Here is a 24614-nt window from a genome sequence, read left to right as displayed (position 1 = left end):
TGTAAGAACAGGAAGCAAAAGAGGAGATGGGGTCAATTTTAGAACCAGACAACTCACCCCGGACATCCCCACCCCATGCAGAGAGGAAAGAGGGGTGAGGTGGCTTCAGCTCTTCTTTCTCAAGACAATATTGGCGTGGGAAGTGTGGCGGGGCTGAGCATACAGCAGGGTGAGTTGGAGGCCTAGTGGTGGGGAGGTGGGGAAGGGGGAGCCCAGGAAGGGGAGGCAGGGGTTTACAGGAAGCAATGCGGGCGGTAGGGAGGCCCCGGGAGGGCAGCCTCAGGGAAAATGTCATCTCCTGCTGCCCCAGCCTGCTGAACGCACCAGCACTTCTGGGCCACCAGTGTGTTTTCCCTGTTACCAGTCAAAAGGATCATCTGAAAACCTGCAACTGGGTCTCAGTTTTGGACTGTTCTGTTCAGGGTCTCAGGTCTTTGGGATCAAGGGCTATAGTGGTTACTTCTTTTACACATGCCTTCCCAGCATCCCACCCATCCACCCTTCCATCCATCCATCCATCCATCTATCCATCCACCCGTTCATCCATCCATCCATCCTATAACTCCTGAGTGCTGTGTATGCTGGAGCCTGTTCCAAGTGCTACCAGCTACACAGATGAACGACAGATGTAATTCCTGTTCTCAGAGAACTCACATTCTAGTGAAGGGAGACACACAATGAACAGAGAATCATAATAAGCAAGATGACTTCAGCTGGCTGTAGTTTCTTTGAAGACAATACAACAAGGTGATGGGGTAGTGAGTGACTCAGAGAGAGGATGGGAGTCCCTTAGGGTGGCAGAGATATGCTTCCTGGAGGAGGTGACACCTGGATTAGAGCTATATAATAAAACAGTAAAAACAGTAGATTAGAGACTAGGGGAAACGGGCTTTTGATAGAAGGAAGGGCAAATGTACAGGCCACTGCTGGAATGGAACTAAGAGAAGTCCAGGGGGTGAGGGGCAGGTGGCAGGAGACGCAGGGCCTTGGAGCCCTTAATTAGTCCTTCAGGTCTTAGGGACCTTGGTGAAATCGTGGCTGATGCAAGGTGGAGCAATGGGGGACATGGTTTTGCTCACTTAGCAGGTGAGCACGTGGAAGCCCAGGGAGACTCACCACTAATTTCAGGTTCAGGGACAGACCCAGACTTCTAACTCAAGGGATCTTTATCTTTTCTAAGCCCAAGGGAACACGTGTGCTTGCCACCACTGCCACCACTTTGTCACCTGACAGAGGTGACTTCTCTCCCAAGAGATGGCCCAGAGACCCTCCCTCTGGAGGGAGTTCCTGATCCTTGTGTCCCCTCTTCCCGCAGAGGGCCGGGGGCGGGGCGGGTCAGAACAGCATGGCCACCACCTCCGCATATAAACTTTGGAAGGCTGCTGGACCACACTCTGCAAGAGCATGACTAGACACGTGGTGTTTCAGTTTCATGTTGATTCAGTTTTGTGTAAGCTTTTGTAGTCTCCAGACAGGTGTGGCAGGGAGGAGTTAACCCAGGCCAGCCTGGGAGGGGAAGGGCCTGGTCCGGGAAGCGTATGTCTCGCGGGAGCAGGTGGACAGGCGTGCCCATGTCTGTGTGTCTGGGGACTTGGGGATGGATGGAGGTGAGACCATGGAACTGAGCTTTAGGCCTGGAGACAACGTGCAAGCAGACCCTTCCGTGGAGAGGTGGGTGACTGACAGCGGTGGGGGGTGAGGGGGAGGTTAATCCATGCCAGACACACGGAGGACATTTTAGTTCATTGATTTCTCCCAATAACCCAGGGGTGGGTGCTACTGTCTCCATTTTGAGGATGAAGACAGAGTGGGGTGGGTCAGAAACACTGGGTGGCTTGTCCAAGCCCACGCAGGGAGCAGGGGTCTGCACCTGGGGGTTAATGGTGTGGGGGGAAGGTGTGTGAGGATGGGCAAGCTCACTCAGTCCCCCCATTTCGCTACCACCTGCATCCTGACGACCCCCAAACAGAGCTCAAGCCTAGCTCTGCCCTCTCGCTGTCCTTCCTCACCCACCTCTCCGATTTACTGTACTTTTCCACCCCAAAGTCCTGCCGGCACTCCAGACCCATCATTTACTCCTCACCTCTGCCGTCTAAAGCTACTCTTTTTCCAGGCACTGTTTCTCAGTTCATGACTTTACCAGGCACCTGTCATCCGAAGCTGAGACCGGGAGTCAGCCAGAGCGTCCCCGCCCCCTCCCTGCTCTCTCTCCTTTCAATAACCAAGCCCCATCCATTTTACCTCTGAAACGCCTGCTTTATCCGTCACTGCCACTCGGATCTTACTGCTGCTATCATCACTCAAGTCTTCACTGGAATTACTCAATAGTTTCTGCACCGGTCTCGTGGCTTCTGGTTCCTCCCTACTCCATCTATCCAGTTTAGTGGATGCCAACGGCATCCGTGGTTCTCAAACGTGGACACGCATCGCAACCACCAGGAGGGCCTGTGAAAATGCACGTTGCTGGGTCCCCCTCCAGAGTTTCCGATTCAGTGGGTCTGGTTGGGATCCCAGTATTCGAGTTTCTGACTAGTGATACTGAGGTTCAAGGGCCACACTTTGAGAACCACTGCTCTAGCATTTATTTCCAGACATCACTGCCCTGGTTAACGAGACTCCAGCAGCTCCCTTCTATCTTTAAAATATGGTCCAAACTCCTTATGGTGATCTTCACAATCTGTCCCAGACTTTCTTTTCAGCCTCAGCTCAAGCTACTGACCTCCCTTCAACCTACGATGCAGCCAGAGTGCAGGATGCATGTTCCTTACACCTGTCGTATACTTCAAACTCCGCATCTTTGATCACACGGCTCCCTCTGCCTGCAACAATTTCCCCTGTGGCGCTTGTCAAATTCCTGCTTGTCCATCAAGGTCCAACCTGACTGTTACTTCCCTTAGAGGTGTCGCAGTGTGTTAGAACGACTGTGGATTTTCATGTCGGGCTTGGCTTTGAATTCCAGATCAGTCACTTGTTGGCTGTGTAACCCTGAGTTAGCCTCTCCGTTAAGCTTGAGTTAACCTCAGCTTCTTCATTATAAACTGTGAATAATAACATTTATCTGATAAGATGGTTATTGGAGAGGAAATGACGCGACAGAAATGCCTGGCAGGTGGTAGGTACTCCATAAACAATAGCTATTATTATCCTGAGCTCTGCTCTAAAGCCTTGCCTGGCTCCCTAGAGCTGAATTCTTTCTTTCTTTCTTTCTTTCTTTCTTTCTTTCTTTCTTTCTTTCTTTCTTGCTTGCTTGCTTGCTTGCTTGCTTTCTTGCTTTCTTTTCTTTCTTTCTTTCTTTCTTTCTTTCTTTCTTTCTTTCTTTCTTTCTTTCTTTCTTTCTTTCTTTCTTTCTTTCTTCCCATAAAATTTTGTATGTGATTCCATTTTGTATATATCACATGCTGTGGTCTCATTATTTTTATACACTGGGCCTCATTCCTAGTAAAATCAGGGCCATTGCACAAATTATAAAAATTGAGACTCCTAGCAGACTTACAGGGCACATGATTTGGCAAACTAAAGGTGTCTTTGTAGGAAGAAAATTTACAGGTGGATACAGCCCCACACCAAGAGCACGTGCTGGGTGAGCCACGAGAGGGCTGGGTTTCAGGCCCTACTCACCCCTTGTACTATACACAACCTGCACAACCATCCTTGGAGGCTCTATGTGTGTAGAATGTGAGCTCAGTGAAGGCAAGAGCTGGGTCTCATTCAACCTGAAGCCACAACCCATGTTGAATCAATGCAGGTAGGGGAGGGAGTGTTGCCTGAGGATAGGAAGTACGTAAGGAGGATCAGTGGGGCCCTGGCCCCAGGTTCAGGAGTAGGATCCTTATTCCTAGAGAGGAGGGGTGTGCAAGAACCAGGGTTAGTAACATCAGAGACACAGGCTTTGGAGAATAATCAGCAGCTGAATTACTGGATGGTAAATGAGGACATGCTTTGGGGAACAAGACAGAGGGTGAGTGTCCGGGAGCTGAACTGGAGCTCTTGAAAGCACCTCCTGACCTCAGGCTAGAGCCTGGGGCATGGCTGGGCCTGTAGGTGGCACCTCACCTCTGCCAAGTGAGGTGGGCAATCAGGACCAGAGTATTCTTAGGAGATACTAAGATAACACTTTCCAGAGCTTCCTTCCCCATCCCTGCCCCAAATCAATTCCCTACTGCCTGTCTCTTCTGTTTCACAGCAAGCCAATCTCTCAGAAAGCTTTTAGAAGACTTAATTAATCCATTTTCATTTCTTCTGCAGACCCTCACTCCCCTTACCAGCTGGCACTCGGTGGGGAAGGCAGAAATAATTCCCAAGGAGTGAGCCTTCTGACAAATGTCCCCAGCTGCATCTAGACACCCGTGGGGTTTGGAGGAGTTCCCCGGTCTGGAGCTGCTGGGGTGGCTCTGTAGGTAACTGAACCCCAAAGCCCCTGAGATTGCCATCTGCATCCACTTCTTCAGTGGAAAAGAGCCATCACGGGGCAGGGGGTGGTTCTAAGGACCAGGTTCTTAGATGCCTGCTGTATTCCTGAATCTGTGGCTGACCTTCCCTGAGCTTCACGTTCTATGAGCCCCAGGGAGGGAACAGGCTTGACACTGCTTCCTGGGAGATGAGGATTTAAGCTGTGCATCCCCACAGGTGATGGACAATGTCATTCCTTGGTCCTGCCCTGCTTGGGGCTCCCCTAGCAGCGTACTCAGCTGTCTCATGCCCACACTGGAGCAAACGTCTCTTTTACGTGTCTGCACTCCCCCACCTCCATGCCACCTAGTCTGTAAGCCCTCAAAGACAGAAGCAAATCTCACCTGTCCTTTTACCCCAATCCTCTAGCACAGTGGCTGACTCACTGTGTTAAATTACTATCTGCTGATTGATTAATCAATTGATGGCCTGGTTTTCTAAGCCTTGGGTTGACAGCTGGGTTGATAGAAGCCTGCTGAGGAAGAACATCCCTAAGTTTATCCAAGGAACGCTTATCGCCAGGCGCCTTGCTCTGTATCATTCAAAAGAACTATCTGTTAACACTTTGCTGGGTCCCAGGCACTGCATTAGGTGCACATGGAAGTCAGGATGAACAAGACTTTGTGCTCGTCCCCCAGAGCTGCCAGTCTCACTGCCACTAAGACCCTAACTCAGCCACCCCCACTCCTACTCCACTATTGGAATACGATGTAGTTTGTCTTTGTAACATTTGTAGCACTTATCCCATACAACCTCGTGTTAAAATCACTTCTGCTGTCTGCCTGCCCGTCAAGCTGGAGAGCTGCCAAAGGAAAGGGACCTGGTTTCAAATCGCAGCCCTTCCGGGTGCTGGCCTCTCTGGGGCTGTGTGTTCCCAGCCTGTACAAGGAAGTATTACAGCCCCCACCTCTGGGATCATGGGGCTGAGGATGTAAGTGTCATCCATGTGTCCCTCTCGAACTGGCCACCTAGAGCACCCTCCCTTCTGCCATTCTCCTGGGCCAGCCTATCCCTTCCTCTCCATTCTTTTGGCAAGTAGACACAGAGGACAGGAGGACTGTACCCAAATCACTCTCTGCCCAAGCCACCAGTTCTCATGTGCCCCTCCCTCATGGGGCAGCGAGAAGACCACAAGATGGGGGTCTGAATAGGGTCTGAGTTTGGACTCTGGTCACTTGCTGTGAGTCTGACCTTGGGTTAATTGGTGACTCTCTGAGCCTCCATTTTCATCTGTAAAATGGAACAATAATCCCTGCCTCTGGGGCCACGCACAGGTTAAATGAAAGAGCGTGTGCAGAGCTCCCCCACGGTGCATGGCCCTTGTCAGGACTTACCACCGCGGCCCACTTCTGAGGGCTCAGCTTTGAACAAGGAAGAGGTGCCTGCGGCAGCGGACACCTCCATTCTAATTCTCTACAAAGCCACGGACGCTGTAGGTCCATGGTGGACCCCCCCGCTGAAAGCTGGTGACAGCCAGGGAGGGCATTGGCTGGGGCTCAGGCTGATGGCGGGAGAGGCTTGGAGGACTGACCACGGTCTCCTGGGGAGGGCACCCCTCGCCCCCGAACAGGGAGACAGGGAAGCAGTCGCGGAGGCAGACACGGGAGCCCAGCTGTATGGGCGGCAGCCAACACAGTCATCTCCGAAGAAAGGAAGAGCGGCTGCAGCACAAAACTGCTTTTATTGGCTTTTTATCAGGTGAGTGAAAGGACTCGAGTGACAGAAAAGAACCTTTGAGACCTCAAAAGGAGACAGAGTCTTGTAAAGGGAGGGTCTGATGAGAGGGAGAGCGAAGGCAGTTGTGGTCCAAGATGCAGCCCAGGGCTCTGGTCCTTTTATTCTCAAGGACAAGAGCCTGTGAATAATGAACCAGACAAGATGGATTTCCCCCCTTCCAGGTCTCGGGGGGTCGTATGCAGGGGCTGCTACCTGACGTGCATCCTTCTAGAAGCCACCCCAGGAAGCACCTTTGCCAGAGCCAAACAGCCCTCCCTCTTCTCCTGAGATGCAGGACTACCTGAACTCATGCTTAAAAGTCTACCTGAAGGGGGACCTCCCCTACTCAGTAGGCCCTAGAATTAAACGCTGAGACCCCACATTGTCACCATTTTCTCCTGAGCATCCTCACCCCTAATGCCTTAATTCAGGCCCCATTCCGTCCACCTGAGGCACTGGACTGCCCGCCATCTGATGAGGATGCCTGCATCTGATCTTCCCACCGCCAATCCATCCGCCTCTCGCCCGCCGGACTAACCTTCCAGAACCAAAGCCAATTACGCCACTCCCCCCTTTCGGAATAAAACAAACAGACCACTTCACTCTTCCATAGCTCTCCATCAGAGTTTAAATCTCCAAACATATAAATCCGGTCACAACTGGCCCCAACCTACAGAACTTCTCTCCTCCCCTCCCTGCCACACCTGACGCCAGCCACACGGGACCGCTCATGCTGCTTGGCGTGAGCGCAGTGTTTGCTGCACCAAGAATATATTTTTCTGCTGAGCTGATGCTTCTCCATCCTCAATACTCTGCTCGGCAGTCCTTTCCTGGGTGAGCCCTTCCCTGCTCATCCCTGGACGTACCTTATCTGTCCTTCCAGCAGACCTACCCCTGCCACTCACTACCCACGCGACCTCGAACTGGCTCCTTATCAGCTTTATGACTCAGTTTCCTCGCCTGCAACATTTGGTGACTGTGAGGACTAAATGAGTTAATACAGTCAAGTGCTTAAAACAGTGCCTAGTCCACAGGAAACACTTAATAAATGTCAACTATCGTTATCCTCATTTTAATCAATGCTATGAATATAGTGCGTATAGTTCCTGTACAGGAACTCTTGGCTCACCTGTCTCTTTGAGTAGAACCTGAACTCCTTACCAGCAACTCCTCACATCCAAGCAGTGCCTGCCAGAGAGTGGGCACTTTGGTGAAGGAAAGAACGAGTGAATGAATGAATCGCTGAATCATCATTGGAGCCCACCCCTGCCTATTTGAGTAAATGCAGAGACCAGGCTTCAAGGGGAAGATGCAGCCCTCCCTGAGCCTGGCTGTCACGTGGCGAGAGTCGAACACTCTTTTAGCCCCTGGATCGGTATCTCGATTTTGAAGAAGAGAATTCTGTGACTTATTTGCAGTTAAAATAGTCTCTGGCTTCAAGGTGAAGAAGAATCCCAGGGGATGAGTTGTGTTTTTTTTTTTTTTTTTTAGTTCAGCAAAATGTCTCTGGACACCTTTCCCAGTGGATCAAGGCCACAGACAGCCCACCCCACCAGGTCTCTGGCAAATTCTCTCCATAATCCTCTCTCCCAGGGGCCCAGAAGGGGAAATGGAATGAGGCATTTCAGCTTCATTTATACTTAATTCATCAAAATGTCATTGGTAAGAGCTATGTGATGTCCAAAGCTTATGAGCCTTGAATCTAAGCCCTCCAAAGCCCTTTTCTCTTTGAACCCAAATGAGCCGTTCTGCCAACCTGGTGGTAAATGCCAACAGGGTACTTGGTTGCGAGCCTGGATGCTTGAGAGGGGCTCTCTCTCTTCCTTCCTCTTCCTTTACTCTCTCCCAAGCTGGGCCCCAAGGATGTGAAGTGCAGTTTCTCCCCTTCCCGGATACCACTCCTAAGGGCTTAGCCGACAAGGATGCCTCACGCGCTGGGTGAGAGTAGAAGGGCTCAGAGAGGCCATCTGTCCAGAGGCCCCACTTTATAGACGAAGTGCGATCCCTTTACGGGCCAGAGGCAGACTTGGATACCAAGTTCCGGGCATCCAGCAAATCCTCTGCCAACTGCGGCTGGAGGGAGGCGAAGCTGTAATTGAGCAGGAAGAGGCCATGTGCTGTCGGGGATGGGGACTCAGGTGCCCAGGTTTAACCCCACCTCTGCCACTCGCTGGCTGTGGGACTCTGGGCAAACCAACCTTCTAAGCCTCGGGTTGCTCTCCTATAAAATGGGGGTAATGATGATATCGACCCCACGGAGGCGCTGTGGAGGATGAGCTGCCAACGCTGCGAAAGCAGCTTCAGACATGAAATCGGCGCACAAGTGCAGCGGTGACCAGGACAGCACCCGGGCAGACGGACACTCCCCTGGCTGCAGTGGCTCCCAGTTGTCCGCTGCGGGAAGAAGTCTTGGCCAGGGCTCCAAAGCCCTTCATGAACGTGCCATTTCCCACCCTCTGTTCTGTCTCCTGTTACTGTCACTCCCACCAAAACGTTGCTCCGGCCTCGTGACTGTCCCTGCCTCTCCCTAATCCTAAGAGATGTTCTCAACTCCCAGCAGCCGCTTCCATGAGCGATTTCACTTCCAACAACAGCCAGCCTCTCAGCAGCACACACCCTTCTAGCTACAACCCTTTATCTTGCTTTCCCACAAGAGCCAAGCTTCTTTAAAGAGTCTTCCACGACACTTCAGCCACTGCAATCTGATTTCAATCCAGACACCCACTGAAACCACTCTTGCCAATGGACGTCCTTCTGTCCTTCCTTTCCAGAGGTGGGAAACTTCTTTGCCTACTCTTAGCATCCTTCACAGGCTCTCCTGCCCCACCTCCCTCTGGAACATGTGGTTTTCTCCCGAGGGACTCTTTTCCTACTCACGGCTTCAGTGACCGTCCGCAGTTCACCGTCCACTCCAGTACCTATAACCTGCTGAGCCCGCTCTGCCCAACCCTCTGGTCGCCCTTTCTACCTGCATGTCCAAAAGGCTTTTCAAAGTTACCATTTCCAAAGCTGAAATCACCTCCCCTCTCTCCTCCCAGATCTGTTTTTCTCCTGAATTTTCCACCTCAATGACTGGCACCACTGGTCGCCCAGATGTCCACGTCAGAGACCTGGACATCATCCTACTCTTGTCTCCCTCCCTCATGGTCCAAGCCCATTTGGTCCCTGAGTCCTGATGACTTAACTATTAAATAGTTTCAGTAGCTTATAAGACAGCATATATACTATGACCCCATTTCTCAAAAGGAACTTGTGTCAAGTGTATATTCATTAAGGAATCAGAAGGCATGTTAACAAAACGTTCACCAGAGGCATTACTGGATGGCAGAATTACAAGTCATTTTTCGCTTTTTAAAACCAATATATATTTTAAAGATTGTCTACCTCTGTATAAAAGAAAAACTGCCATCTTTAAAGACAGCCTTTGAATGTGTACCCTCTCGGCTGGCCTGGCCCGCTGGGTCTGCCTCTTCCTGATCCTTCATGTGGCTTCATCTCACTCCTTGCTCTCTGTTCCTCTAGCCTCCAGCCCCGAGGCTTCCTCAGGCTACTGAGATGCAAGAAGAGGTGGGACTTCCTGGTGACCAGGTGTGCGCTGGCTCACCCACCTCAGGCCAGGCTGCAGGCAGGGAGATGGGTCACCAGCTCACAACCACTCACTGGACCAGCACGCCCCGTGCGGCTTGCATGAGAGTGCCATCACTCTAGCCTTGGGATCTGACTTTTCAGAAGGTGGCCAGAGGGTTCTGATGCACATCCCAGAAGAATGGGGGGGGGGGACACCTACGAAATGAATTTCAGCCAATGAGAGAGGGGACTCAGCAGATCAATTTTCTTCCTTCCTGCTGCGGGCTGTTTGCTGAGGCAGTGATTTCCCAGGCCTCTCTGAAGGCTGAACGGCCAGCTGCACTTGGTGCAAAGCAACATCCAGCACAGTGAGACTCCCCCTCATCCGTGCTCCTCCTCCTCGCCTGCCATACACCCCTTTCCACCTCTTCCCCTGCCTTGCAATTGCACTCCCTGAGTTAGCATGAAAGCTTTTGCCTTGGGCTCTGTCTTTTAGGGAGCCCTGGTCCAAGGCAACTCTCAGACCTCCTGTATGTCAAACACTCTGTATGTGTATGCATGCAGGTGTATTATTTTAAATCCTTACAAAAATTCTTTCTAGATAAACCCTGAAGGCTTAGGGAATGGGGTGGAAAGGATCAAATAACTTGCCCAAGAACACACAGCTAGTAAGTGGATGAACTGAAACTTCAGCTGAGGTCTAATATCAACATGCGTGCTCTCAGACCATAAGTGCTGAAGTCAGACAGACCAGGGCTTAAATGCCGGCTCAAAACTTACCAGCTGTGTGATCTCTGGCAGGTTACTTAACCTCCCTGAGCCTGCATTTCCTAATCTGTATAAGTGACAGATTTAGCTGCGGTGACCTCTGAGGTCTCTTCCAGTTGGACATTGAGCAGCCCCAAGGCTCTGTTGTTACAACCTCTGAACTATTCCCGTGCAGCTTGGGGAAGGGGGCACACAGGAGGGGTCAGGCCTTAGGACTGTTGTGATCCTAGGGGAGAATCTGGGCAGACATATCAAAGTGTGGAGCCTGGGGCAGGGCAGGGCCAGGGTCACTCATTCCTTCCCAAGATCACCCCCTTCCCATGGCATTCAGATGGCCTTCTGGCTGAAACACTCTTCTCATTCTTTAGATATCAGCTTACACATCATTTCCCAAGGGAAGCCTTCCCTCCCCTGCCCCCTTGCCTCTCAAGTCTGGACCCCTCCCCTCCAGGTGCCCTCTCATAGCTCCCCCACCGCCACCTCGTACTTAAGACAGTGCCTTAATAACATACTACTGTGGTCATTCACTATACCTGTCTCTCATTAGTAAGATTCCTGAGGGTAGTGAGCATGTTTGTTCTGTCCCTCACTGCATCTCCATTGTCTAGAATAGTGGAAAGCGTTTAATAGAAATGTATTGAATGAATGGGTTAATTAATTAATTAATTAATACTTGGCAGCCAAGTCTTGATGAGATCAATGCAGCAGGGTTTGGGTTTGAAGGCTGATCTGGGGTGGGAGTTTCAAGATCCCAGTCTGATCGCCCGAGTCAATCTGTATGTAGCTGCATGTCCTCGAGTCCCAGATTCCTCTCCTCTTCCTGCCAGTCTATGTCACAGCTCATTAGGGGGCTGATGAGGGAATGGCTGTGCACTGACTCCGACAGCCCTGAAGTCACCCTACCAGTCTCCAGGCAGCCCAAGGGGCTGAAGAAATGGGCTCAAGGTGACTGAGTACCTTGCTAAGAGGGGGAAGAAAAGGCCTGGCATTTCCACTCGCTGGGCTTTAACCACCGGGCTGCATCTCTGCTGGGGAATCCAGACAAGAAGGCTGCTTTAGGAGGGGGGCTGGGACTTACAGAAAAGCAGCGCGCCCTTTTCTGGAGCGCGGGCTTTGTCAGGAGTGGGGCTCAAGTATCAAAGACAGTAGCAGCCTTCCCCCTTCCCAAGCCCTGCCTCTGTGAGGGGCTCCCAGGGCCTCCTGGGGCTTCTTTGATTGTCTGCAAGCCTCTCCCTGTGAAGGTCTCACCCCGAACCGGCTCATCCTGGACTCTAGGAACCGGGCAGCTCACAGTCTGGCTGAGCAAGTCTGCTTTTGACCCCGCTTGGTCGCTGCAAATGCTGTCAGGCAAACTCTTAACCACCTTCTCACCTCAGCTCTTAAGCACTTTTTCCATGCTCTTGTCTATAAGGAACGTTTCACGATGCGTTGCCAAGGATTGCTTATTTAAGAGCCCGACTAACATTTTTACCCTTGAAGACAAGGATTTTTAAAATGTATCTTTTATCCCAAGTTTGGTACATATAAAGGGTTAAGATCATATTAATTCGATAGAAAAAGGAAAGGGAGAGAAGAAGGGAGGAAAGAAAAAAGCGTGCAAGGGAGAGAGGATAAAACGAAGGAGAGAAAAAGGGTCTGGAATCATGTGGACTTTTCTTGGTGTCCTGTGAGCCCAGCTGCGGTGGGAAGCACGTGGGCTCTGGAGTTAGACACATCGGGCTCAAATCCCAGCCCGGTCTCACGCTAAACGGATGGCTTCAGACAAGGCATTCAAGCTCGCCGAGTCCAGGCAGTGCATTTGTAAAATGCGGATCTCAACTTGCTGAAAGGTATGTTCCAAGAGGACTAGAGACAGTGTATAAAGCAGCCTGCAGGTTGGCACTGGCCGGGAGGCTGCAGGGGCTCCATCTGCACTTGGAAAGCACACTGGAGGGACCGATTGGTTCAAGGTCGCACTAAGAACCTAGGTCTGTGCTCTCTGCAATGGGCACCCATCATCTGTCCCGACCAGAAAAACTTGGTTGTGGAAACATGGGCAGTGAATTAGCAACAATTTAATTAATTTTTACAGACGTTGATAGTGTGTACCAAGAAAACAAGAGCTCCCCCCCCCCCAGCGGGAAGAACTTTCTGCAGCCTCGCTCTAACCTGACAGTGATTGACATTCTAAGATGCTCACCTGCATTTTAATCCAGGCTCCACACTCACCCTGAAAATCTACAGCCTGTCAAAGTGCACCTTGGCCCCGGGTCTGGAAAAGCACATTAACAGTAGCAGAATATAACACAAGAAGTAACAAAATCACTGTGACTGTGACCAACACCTCTGACAGCTGATCTCTCTTCCCCCGTGATTTAACCATGTCACCTTGACGGCACCTCTCAAGGGTCAAAGTCAACCGACATGGGCGCATTCTACTCTCCCAGAGCCTGTCCAAGCTCTGCCAGGGGTTCTGATGACCAACAAAATTGGAACAAACCAAAAGCACCTGGATTACGGAGGTGCCAAGAATGGAAGCCAAACTCTCTAAGCTGTGTACATTGGTCCAAGCCTCCATTACCTGTTACAAGTGCCAGACGGGACTGGGAGAGCCACAGGGCAGGGGTCATGCTGGTCGTATTCACCAATATATACCTCCAGTGCCTGGCTCAGTGCCAGCTCCAGAGAGATTTGTGCAACGAATAAACAAATAAATGGAAAATGCGTGAACGTTTAACCGAATACACGGCAGGTTCATGAGCATACAGCACAGCCTTATGTCCCTCCGTCTCCCTCCCCAGCCCATCCCCAAATCCAAATCACCTGCACTTTCCTTACCCGAGCGATCAGCTCCCCGACCATTCCCGTCCAGGTGCCGTTGGCCTCGGGCACGCCGTACACACCGTCCCCAACCAGGCGGATCTTGTAGTTGAACCGGAGGATCTCCGCCAGCTCCTTGAGCATGTCCACACAGAAGCCCTCGTAGCGGTCATTGCCTTCCATCTCCTGGTGGTTCCCCTTCAGCATTAGATACGGGTTTTCCTGCAGCAAAACTGGGCAGCTGTCATTCTCATCTTAGCCCTGGTGTCTCAGCCACGCATGATGAGGGGGCCGGGGACACGGGGAGGGAAGTGGCCTGGCGAATGGGCTACTTCGTAGGTGGCAATTAGCTCCCCTCCCCTTGTCTTACCAGAAACCCACAATGGTCCCACCACACAGCAGGTCCAGTTACAGCCCCTCTAACTTGTTTAAGGTCATCATTTGACCCCACTCCTCATTTTATTCATTCTTTATTTTTCTCTTCCTTTTGTTCATTCCACACAGACCTATTGCTGGGCATTGTGAGATACAAGGATGCTGACAACAGAGCAGGCTAGGTTCTCACAGGGACTGAACAATGCATCGCAAAGCAGAACAAGTCCAGCCGTGAGTGTTGGGAGGAGGGCTGGGTCTCCAGTGAAGTGTCCAGGGAAGGTTCCATGGGGGAGGTGGGACCCAAGATGGGTTCCGGAGGATGACGGAGCACTGACAGGTGGAAGTCGTGTGAATGGAGGTCATCACAGGCAGGGTCAAGGGCAGAGTCCTCAGTGAGAAGGAACATGGCCCGTCCAGTGGCTAATGGATCGCCCTTGAGTGGGAGTCTGGGTTGTGTGGAGGGGTGCGAGGACACACATAGAAAGATGACTTCGGGTCTGCGTGGGCCTTGGATGCCAGGACGACGTAACCGTACATGATACCTACACAGGAGGGGGCACTGAAGGTTTTAAAGACCTAAGGGTGTGAGTGAAGACTATTAAGCGGCAAGGTAGACAAGGTCTGGGAGTGAGGACAGACCCTCTCCTTGTATGACATGCGGAGTCCTGGGCCGCGGTCTGGCTCAGGTGGACTGCAGAGAGCCGGAGAGGGTCAGGCTTGACGCCAGGCTGGGTGTGGGCACAGGAGGCAGGGTACCAGACCCTCGGAGCCTGAGCGGACGACTGAAGATGGTGTCATCATGGCCATGGATGGCTTGGAAAGGGAGAGGTTTTGGAACATGTTGAATTTGAGGGGCTGGTGGGCAATCCGGGAGGGAACATCCGACTGAATGTTGAAAACGCGGAGCGAGGGCAAGGCTGGGGCAGAGATCGGGCGGCCTCTGTATGGAGGTGGGGGCAGAAGCTGCAGGATATGGGAGGCCCCCGAGGGGGAAGGACTAAGGAAGCACAGCAGAGGGATGAGACCAGTCTTCGAGAGCGGGGAGATGAAGACAAAGCAGAAGCTGACGGAAAAGCTGAAAATCAGGAAAACGTGGTCAAGGAGGAAGGGGTGTCCTGCAGGGGGATGCAGGCTTCCCACACAGGGAGAAGCAGGGCTGGGAACCCGTGACTGGGTCACAGGTCACCGGAGACCTTCAAAGGCAGATTCGGGGTGGGGGCGGCGGGGGGGGGGGAAAGCCCTGCAGGGACTGGCAGTGAACGAGAGGTACACAAGTGAGTGTGGATTTTTGAGAAGTTAGACAAAGGAAGCAGGTCGCTGCTCCATCCCACTGCTACTGGTCACGTCTCTCTCCAAACTTCAGCTCCCCATCTGCAAAGAACAAGGCTGGAAGACCCCCAGGGTCCACCATCCCTTGATGGATGATTCCCTAAACTGAAGGGCAGCTCAAGAGCAGCAGGGAACAGGTAAGGTGGTGATGGTGGTGTCTTAGGATGGGAGGGACCAGACTATATGTGTAGATAGAGGACAGGGAGGGAGGAATCCCTTGAAAGGGAGAGATGAGAGAAGGACAAAGGGGAAGTGCTAGTCGGCGCAGCCAGGTCCCAGGAGAGGCAGGGTCCAGGTGAGTGTGAGGGTGGGAAGGGGGCCTGGGGCAAATTTATGGTGGAGAGCACGGATGTGGACATAGAGAGGAGGTGAGGAGGCCAGAGGTGGGGGAACCATGACAGCCAGCCCTCCGAGTTGTGTTGGGGCAGGCAGGAGGGAAGGCTTGGTGTGTGGGTAGGTTTGCTCGGGGGTGGGAGGGGAGCGAGCAGAGGTGAGGACAGGGACTGTCCGGCTGAGTCAGGAGGCTGAATGCAGATGGATAGCTGGGAGCAGGGACTGCAAGACAGCTGACTTGGGGACCGGCAGGAGGTGAGACGGCTGAGCATCATGGTGGCATCAATTCTAGAAGCTAAGAGAGGAAGTGCTGAAATGCTGGTTTGCTGAGCACAGGCTGGAAGGGGCTTGTGGGTGGGCGAAGGTGGAGAGCCAGCAGACCAGAGGTCACAAAGGGAGGAAGAGGGACAGCGGTCTTGTGGGAGTGATGAAGTGGAAGAGGGGAAGGTCGGAGGTTCGGCGCCAGGGAGAGGGGGGTCTGAGTTGAAGGTGACGTGGTTCTGGTTCACGATCAAGTGCACTGTCATGTCAGTGGGATGGGACCAGGCTTCCTGCTCTCCTTACACACTGTCTTCCACTCAAGGGCTTCTCTCTGCCCTTCTTCTGCCTAACCTAACTCATCTCTGTCCTCGGGGTCCCACTGCCTCCTCTAATGCTGACCCATTTCTCAGAACTCCTCCTGCACTCACTCCAGGGCCTCAAACACTCATCCTCCATCCTCCTCTTGTGCCTGCTCCCAGGTAGAACATACATGGGGCCCGGGACCCACTCCTCCCTTTCTCTGGTGCCCCCGCCTGGCTCCTGCATTCAGCACTTATGGATTGTATGAGTGAAAAGTGCTGAATTGGCCTCTCGGACCGGGCTGGGCTAGGGGTTTCCATGTCTGGGCTGGAAGGCCACGTCCCAGGGTATCTTTAATCATCCCAAGGAGTGTCACAAAATTCTTCTCCCCAGGCACTCTCTACTCAGGCTAATTTAAAATTCACCGACTTATTTAGAGTAAATAAACCCAAGGCCAGTGTTGGAGGGAGGAGCGTGTGGGAAAGGTTGGGGCTCACTGGCATCTTGGAAAGTGTGGGGGCTAATTCTGTGTATTTGCTGGTATTCACCAATAAATCCTTCCCAAGTCCCAACTGTACCCTGATGGGAGCAGAAACAACAGGGATGTGTGCTGAGTTTTAAGGGATAAATCAGATAGGATTACCATTTCCCAAGGATATATCCCACAAATGGTCACCAAGGATTAAATTGAGGTAATCATTCCTGGTGAGAATTACTGACGTGTACCAGCCATCTTAGACACACGCACGAGAGAAGGTTCTTGTCTGAACTGTGCTTGCTGTGTTATTAAACGTCACATAGACACAAAAGTGTCCTTCCCCACCCTCTTGAGCACATGTGTGCATGCACGCATAACACATAGGGTCAGAGTCTAGGAACACACACATTTCCCAGTCTAGGAACACAACCCTGTGGTCTCAGTATCACTGTGGGTCGATGTCAAAGCACAGAGCCTGGTCCAATTCCAGACCCAGAAGGGCAGGAAGTACACCCCAGCAATGTCCCCATCTCCCTCTCTCAAACTCTTGCTGGCTTATGAGGAATTCCTTCGTTCAAATTCTAATAATCAAGCTCTTACTTTGTGTTAGGCACCCTGATCTTTCAGGAGCCCTCACTCTGGAAGGGGAGGTAGAGCTATAAATGACAACCTCTCATACGAGAAATGTCACAACAGAGGAGTGTACGAAATGCTAGAGACAGAGAGAGGGCAGGAGGCAACTAGGGAAGACTTCACGCAACAGGTGACATCTGAGCAGAGCTCTGAAGGGTGCAGAAGTATTTCCAGTTGGAAACAGGAATTAGGGGAGAGGGTATTCTGTGCAGAGGGAACAGCATTTACAGAGGCAGGGAACAGCATGAGACGGTGAGGAGGTGCTGGGCCGTCCAGTATGCACAGAGAGGAAGCAGGTACAGCGGGCCGGGCCTGATGATCAGGGGTTTATCTTCCAAGTTCAGGGCGGGTGGGCCCTGGGCAGCACCGAAGGGCTGTAGGTAAGGAAATGACAGGACATTCTGCTTTCAGAAGGACCACACTGCCAGAAGAGGGGGATAGGGAGGTAAGACCAAGCAAGTGAGAAGCCTTGAGGGGCCCTTTGAGGCCTTGAGGCCTTTGAGGAGGCCACGCCGCAGCTCCGGTAAAGAGGTGGTTGGGCCCGAGTTAGGCCAGGAGCTTAAGGATGGACAGGAGGGGACAGACTCAGAATGGCCTTCGGTGCCAGAGAGGACAGTGGGAGGAAGGGCCCAGCCGTCACGCTGTGTGCTGCCCCCTCGGCCAGGACTGCAGCTCACCATGGCCCCAGCTCAGCCAGGATCTCCCAGATCTCAGCTGGTATGGCGTCACCAGCCCCTTCGAATCTTGCTGACATGCTCACACTGGTTCAGATGAGAGAAGGCTGGAGCAGAGATGGGGAGTGACGAACACCCTGGGAGTGGGGCTGCCCTCCCCATCCTTGGCTCAGACTCCTCCCTCTGCCTGGAATGTTCCTTCACAGACAGCCACTTGGCTGTCATCTGCTCAGATCTTCCCTTCTCAGTGGGGCCGGCACTCCCCCTTGCCTTCCCCAGATCTGCCTATTCCGGAACCCTTAAAACAGTGCGCAGCACACAATAGGGTCCCTACCCCACAATATCCACTGAAGGAGTGATAGAACATATTCAGGGACCCCCTGTCTCATACCAAGCAAATGAAGGGAAAATAGACGAGCCTGGCATTCAAGTTCCTGTGCACTCTGGACCCAAGCCACTCTCCTGGCTTCACGTCTTTCCCCTCTCTACCAATGCCCATTTCCCGGAAACCAGCGCTCCTCGGCACTTCCTGAGTGCCTGACGACGCTCTCCCTCATTCACCTCTGCCTCCCCATATCTCCCTGTCTTTGGTGGCCCATCCTCCGCGTCCCTCTTCTCTGAAGGCTTTGCTGACCTCCTGGATGGGACGGGACCGTTCTTTCCTTTAACGCCCACTGGGCTAGGTGTGCGCCTCCTTCCTGGCTTTCGTGCCTCTCGGCTTACAGTAGGTCAGTAATTCTGGTCCCAGGCTCCTGGGCCCTGGGGGTTCATGGGGGTAGTGATGGTGGTCCCTGACCTCTATTTATGATCTGGAAAGCCTGAAAGAAACGGTCACATTTCTAGACTTGCACAGTTAGCGATGATAAGGCTGAGCCAGCCAACTGAAAAGTCAAATCTCTGTTTGGGGCTGGAATTCTATCAGCGTGGCCACTCTGGTCATCTCCTGCTGATAAGATGTTGGGCCAGGCAGGCAAATATGTTTTTGATCTGTTAAAAGGAAGTTGGAGGAGGGGGACAAACTATTACTTAGCAAATTACAGCAAATATAGATTATTGCTTAATAGATGTAGTTGGTTTAATTGACAAATCTTTTAAAATATGAGGTCTTCAGGTGTGGGGAGGAAGAAGACCTTGGCCGTGAATGTACTTGACTCGTGCCACCTGCTAAGTTACAGCCTCTTCGAGGACAGAGACTGAGTCTTCCTCATCTTGGTGACTCCAGGGATGAACAGGAAGGAAGCCCCAGTGCCTGGCACACAGGCGGAAGGGCTTGCTAATTGTCAAAGAGAATTGAATCAGATAAAAAAGGCAGACGGTCCCTTGCTATAGAGATCGAGAACTTTCTTTTGATCATCTGGCCATGAAAACCCACTGAAATTCAGGTGTCCACCGGCGGGGGTGGGGGCAGAGGGAGGAATTTGTACATGAAGGTACCAGCAAAGTAGGCTGTTGTGAAGAGCTGGGGCCACCCCGATGGACTTCTCCCACCTGAGTCATAAGGTCCCCGTCCCTTGGCCACGAACAGCTGCCCCGGGAAGAGGCATCCACCAGCTGTGGGGTTTCTCCACCCCACCCCTCTTCCCCAGCTCTTTGGAACTCATCAGATATTTCCATATGAAATAGCAACTTGAGTTTAATTACACTGTCATAAATTGGCCTCGGGGCCGTGATTAGCGCTCCACCTTCTGTTCACTGGGAGGCTGTGAGCACTGAGGGATGGAGGGGGAACCCTGGGGAGCGGCAGCTGGGAGGCCCTGGGGGGGACCCTGCTTACCAGGATGGTGGTGACGACCAGGGTGGTGTTGAAGAGACTGTCAGAGATGTTGGAGGCGTAGAGGTGGCTGTCCATGCTGAGGCCGTCCGCCACGTGCCACTGGCCAATCTGAGGAGACCAAGGAGAGAGTCTGGGAAGGGGTGGAGGAAGGAGGCGGCTGGGGAGCTGGGCTGCTGAGGTCCTGCGGCCCTCCAGGCTTGGGGCAGCCGAGAGGCCAGTCCCCTGAATCCGGCTGGGCCGCATGGAAACCAGAGAAGGAGAGATGATGTGGTGTGTGGAGAAGACCGGTTGGGCTTGGGCAGGGTTCTTGTGACGTAGGGTGGGGGGGCAGTCAGGGAAGGGTGGGGAGACCTGAGGGGACGGGAAGACTTAAGAGAAGAGGAAGAGGGAAATGGAAAAAGAAAACAGGAACGGGCTGCAGTCCGGGGACGTGCTCTCCCGTGGAGGGGATGGGAGCACGTGCACCTGCGCCATCTTGAGGCAGGACTGAGCCGCGCAGCCCTTCTGCTCCAGTCCGCCCTCAGTCACCCTCACCATCTCTGTAAGAGTCAGAACGGCTATGAGAGAGAACGGCATACACGAGACTCCTTGACGAAAGTTTGCCGAATGATTCAGTGCGTGGATGAACCAGAGCGGGAAGGAAGCCTCAGGTCCTAGTCCTGGTGGGTCCCCTTGCTGGCTACGAGAACTTAGGCCAGTTACTTGAATCTTTCCAAGTCTCAGCTTCCCCTGCTGTAAAGGGCAGTGGCAATGTTTGCCCTGCCTCCTTCTCAGAGCCAACTGACATCACAGATGTGCCAGTTTGATGTTACATTATTCAGCTAGACCCAGGCACATGGATCTCGACTGCATAACCCCGGAAGGGTTACTGAACCTCTCTGAACATGTTTCCTCATCTGTAAAATGGGAATAACAGAAACTTCATTGTGAGGATGTAGTTAAGCTGAGACTCAAGAATAAATGCTCTTTTCCTTTCTCTGTTCTATCATCTTATCTTCTAGGGGGAAAAAATCCACAACTTACTCAGTTCCCCATTCTAGAAAGTCATCTAAATAGAAACTCAACATCATCGGGTTTTTAGATGGTTTGTTTTCCCAGTGGAACCCTTTTTATAACTACACATACGTGTGTGCAATACCAATATATTTCTGTTAGCTGGAGCCCCTGGCAAATCTTTCTGGTGCTGAGTGTTGGAGGTGGGCAGCCAGGAGAGATGGCTGACAGCTGGCTGGAAACTCAATGAAATGCACACACCCGCCTCTGCCAGGCACCTCCGGGCAGCAGCAGCAGCTTCCCTGGAAAACCCGCACAAGTTCCCTGGGTGCCACGTGGCTCTTCCCACCAGGGCTGGGCTCTGGGCTCTTTTTGTGGAAGGTCCAACCACAGTGGAGCCATGTCTCACCTCTGGCCCCCACACCCCCACCCCAGGGCCAGAGGGTTGAGAGTCCTGGGGAGCAGTAACCATCTCCCCGACGTCATGGTCCAGAGTTTGAGGAGGAGGGGGCCAAGCTGGACCCCTCCAGCTCCAGGAAAGAGCTTGATCGTCTCTGAAAGTGAGCCTTTCATCTGCCAGCAGGGAGATAATCAAAACCTCCTCTCTGAGCCTCAGCGAGCACGCCACCCGGAGGGAGCTGGGCAGCTTTCTCCACTTCTGGGACAGCAGAAGAGTGATGTACACACTCCTGTTCATTTTCATTTACAAGCAGTGTCTCCTGCATAGCCACCTGGGAAGCCCCATGTGACAGACAAAGGGACAGACACCAAGATAAAAGAGCTCACTCAGCTTGTCTGAGGCCACCTCCCATCAGCTGAGAAGCCTGGAGCTCTAACCCCTGTGCCCTGAGCCCCGGTTGAGTCTTCTTAAGGAAGCCTCTGTGGCCATCCTGCCTGGCTCTCCAGTGTCCTGCTGCACGTTGTGTTTACTTGTCTGTCTGCCCCACCAGCCTGCGTGGGGCTGACCTACTCATGCTCACACCTCAGCATGAGGGGCCGGTACCCAGAGGCAGGGGAAGCCATCATCTCATATCGGCTGACTGCTGCTGTGGGTGAGGCGTGGGCAGGAGGCAGGGGAGCCCCCTCGGGCTCTGGGAGTGCCTACTGTCTCTCAGAGGGACTAGCCAGGTCAAGGTATTTCCTGAGCTTCCCCTCCTCCCCTCTCTCTGCAGGGGAGAGGGGTGGGGAGCATGAGGGGCGAGCTGCTAGGGGAACTGGAAGGGCAACAAGAGTCATGGGACACCTGGTGTGCGAGATGTGTTCCATCATCTCTGAATTCTCCCACCAACCCTGGGGAGCAGTGATGGCGTTTTTATATTACTCATGAGGAAACTGAGGCTCAGAGGTTTAACGGCTTGCCCAAGGTGGTACACGGGCTGGAACCCAGAGCTGTCTGACTCCTGAATCCAAGATCTTTCCCATCTCTGCTGCTATCCCTTGAAGGGCGGATGGCCATGCCCTCCACATAAGCAGGCCTGGCCAACCAGAGAAAGGCTGCAAGGGACCTCAGCCTCCCAGCAAGAATCCCGCACACAGCTCTTTACTCATGAATTTTTACATCCACAAAGCCAGGTGAAATGAGGCTATTTCCCTGTCTCTGAAGCGGCTAGAACTGGCTCCTGATGGTCTCCAAGGATGGGAAGGGCCAGTTTTGGACAGAGGATGTAAAGAACAATTGGGTCAGATGTTAGCATCTGGATATTTGGGACAGGACTGAACTTCTTAGAGTCCTGCCCCCCTAAACACGCACTTCACACTGACAGGCCCAGCCAGACCTCCTTCCCCCCAAATTTCCCACCCTGTTGTTCTCGGGGGACCCAATCCTCACTAACTGCCTGCCTCAGCCCCAGACTCCCTGGCTGACCCAAACCACAAGACAGATTCCCACAAAAGCCGAGGATAGAAATGATTTACCCAGAGCCAGATCCAACAGCCTGAGCAATGTCCCCCACCCACCTCCCACCTCTGGAGACATGGCAAGGAGACTAATTAGTCCCCAGGCTCTAGTCAGGAAATGATTCTCCCACCCACCCTCCCATTAGCCCCCAAGAAATTAATAAACTCATCAGATCCAACAAAGCGGCTTGGCAGCTATTACACAGTGCAATCTAATTGCAGAAAGGCAGTGGGAGGGAGAGCAAGAGACAGAGCCAGGCGCCCTGGGATCCAGGCTGATTGCCCCACCCAGTGGGCACCTTCCAGGCCACACGCATGCCAGGGGCGGGCAGGAGACATAGCTCTCATCACTGACAATCTGTGGCTCTGCCTGCAGCCAAATTCCCTTGCTCCACCCCGCTGACACCTGCCCCCAAACCTCCTGCAGGAACAGCTGTTTTGTAAGCCTTTTCCACATGCCCACATGTGCAGGCTTGATTATGCTTCAAATAATGTCTTTCTGGGGCCCTCTCTTGGCACTTCCTGTCTCTCCCACTGGCTCTGCCTTTCCACCAGTTTAGAGACCCTAGGGGCTGCAGTGAAAGGAGGAGAGGGTGTGCATGTGGACACCACCACTGCTAGCCTACACAGCACCTTAATGCAGGTAAAGGCTCCCCCAGGGCTGATGTGGCCCTGCGGGCGCGCAGCTGGGCATGTGGATGTCAGCCTCCACTTGCCAGTGAGCATCACAGTCCACATCACGGACACAGTCACGCTGGAAGACCTGAGTTTAACTTGGCTTCTCTGTTTATGAGCTGTGTGACCCTGAGTCACAATCCCTCTGAGCCTCAGTTTCCCCATCTACAAAATGGGGATTAAAATAGCCATGATTCCCTCATTGGGTTCTTAAGGAGATTAAGTCAGATGGTGCAGGTGCAGAGAACCAGGCGAGCATTCACGGAATTTGCCATGCTGTCATCTGAGACAGAAGGTGGGATCGCTTCCGTGCCCCACACTTTGCACTGCAGACGTTATCAGATTAGACCCGAGTCTCAAGGTTTTGGTTCCTGGACCAGCAACATCAGCACCAGAAATGCGAATTCCCAGGCCCAGGCTGACTGCACCCGACACCCCAGGCGCAGACCCGCAGCACGAGTGTCAGGGGTTCCGATGCAGCCTGGATTAGAGCAGCACGAAGAGCGACTCTGACCACAAACACGGGGACAGGGAGGGGCAGGTGTGCAGGAGTGGACAGTGGCTGAAGGCCCAAAGGGCTCCTGGGAAAAAAGGCCCTGACTCGTTTGATTTGCCAGTTTCTGCGGTGTAAACACTTCCAACCATGGCCGATGTCAAGCTGCCAGCATGTCACAGGACACCGCGTTGGGGAGAGAAGTGCGCGATGGGATCTCGCTAGCCGGGGTGCCACCGGATTGCATACAAATCTCACTGCCACCCTACTTTATTAGTAAGGAAAGGAAAGTCCAAATAAGGTAAGAATTTACCCAAGTCACAGAGCTGATAGGTAGAAAAAAAAAAAAACAAAACAGGATTCAAAACAAGGCCAACGTGCTGCTTAACTGAGATCATGATGTGGAAAACAAATGTGGACCACACTCCTGAGTCCTTGCTCTTAGAAAGCAACTGATGAAAGACGTCTTTTGTCAAATGTGAAAATTCAGGCCAACATAACTGACAGGGGATGCGTCTGCACGTGCACAGAAAGTATCCTTTATCCAACATCCCCAAAGGACACAGAATACATACGAATTAAAAGTAATCTTACTCCTTTAAGCACTAACACATAGGGGATTTAATTATTTATTTGGAAGTATTATTTCCCAAAATTCTTTTGCAGGAAATTAAACTTTCTGCTGTCCCCCTACGCAGAGGGGACACCTTTACTTCATACAGTGTCACCACCACGAAGCCAGTTACTACACTGTCTGCTCACTGGTTATTGGAACGTGGCGTCTTCTTCCCCTCATTTCTGTGCTTTCATAAGTTAGTCTACTTTTCATAGTGTTTCTTTTCTCACTGTGAACTGTCACTGCTGACTGCTCTCAGGACAGCTGTGTCGAAGAGCACTTGTCCTTCCAGCAGCTGTGTTGGGAGCCCTGGGTGAGCCACCAGGAGACGGAGCTTGAAAGAATTACTGGAAGGAAAGCACAGATAAGGTCTGATGGGCCGAGGGGGTTTAGTGAACAGGCTCTGTGACACTGATGGGGGCAACCCGTGGTCCCTCGGAGGGGCAACTGCTGTACCACTGAACGAGTGTCAGAGACCTGCGTTC

At 52.5% G+C, this 24614-nt stretch overlaps 1 protein-coding gene and 1 long non-coding RNA gene across 2 annotated transcripts in view; one reads left to right on the top strand and one right to left on the bottom strand.

Annotated features, from left to right (window-relative positions):
• The window catches only part of GRIK4 (glutamate ionotropic receptor kainate type subunit 4), a 387595-nt gene that overhangs the window by 55823 nt on the left and 307158 nt on the right, over window positions 1-24614 (bottom strand). Inside the window, 2 exon segments of the mRNA XM_074356846.1 lie at window positions 13318-13521; window positions 19457-19564. Coding sequence (XP_074212947.1) covers window positions 13318-13521; window positions 19457-19564 — 312 coding nt within the window.
• LOC141575850 (uncharacterized) lies at window positions 467-10906 on the top strand. The gene is made up of 3 exons (XR_012503792.1): window positions 467-1671; window positions 4246-6147; window positions 6597-10906. It is a non-coding gene; the product is annotated as an uncharacterized LOC141575850 (long non-coding RNA).

The sequence above is a fragment of the Camelus bactrianus genome, chromosome 33, assembly GCF_048773025.1.
Source record: "Camelus bactrianus isolate YW-2024 breed Bactrian camel chromosome 33, ASM4877302v1, whole genome shotgun sequence".
NCBI classification, from domain to species: domain Eukaryota; kingdom Metazoa; phylum Chordata; class Mammalia; order Artiodactyla; family Camelidae; genus Camelus; species Camelus bactrianus.
The sequence above is the reverse complement of the archived record's forward strand: the minus strand, read 5'-3'. Positions and strand labels throughout refer to the sequence as shown.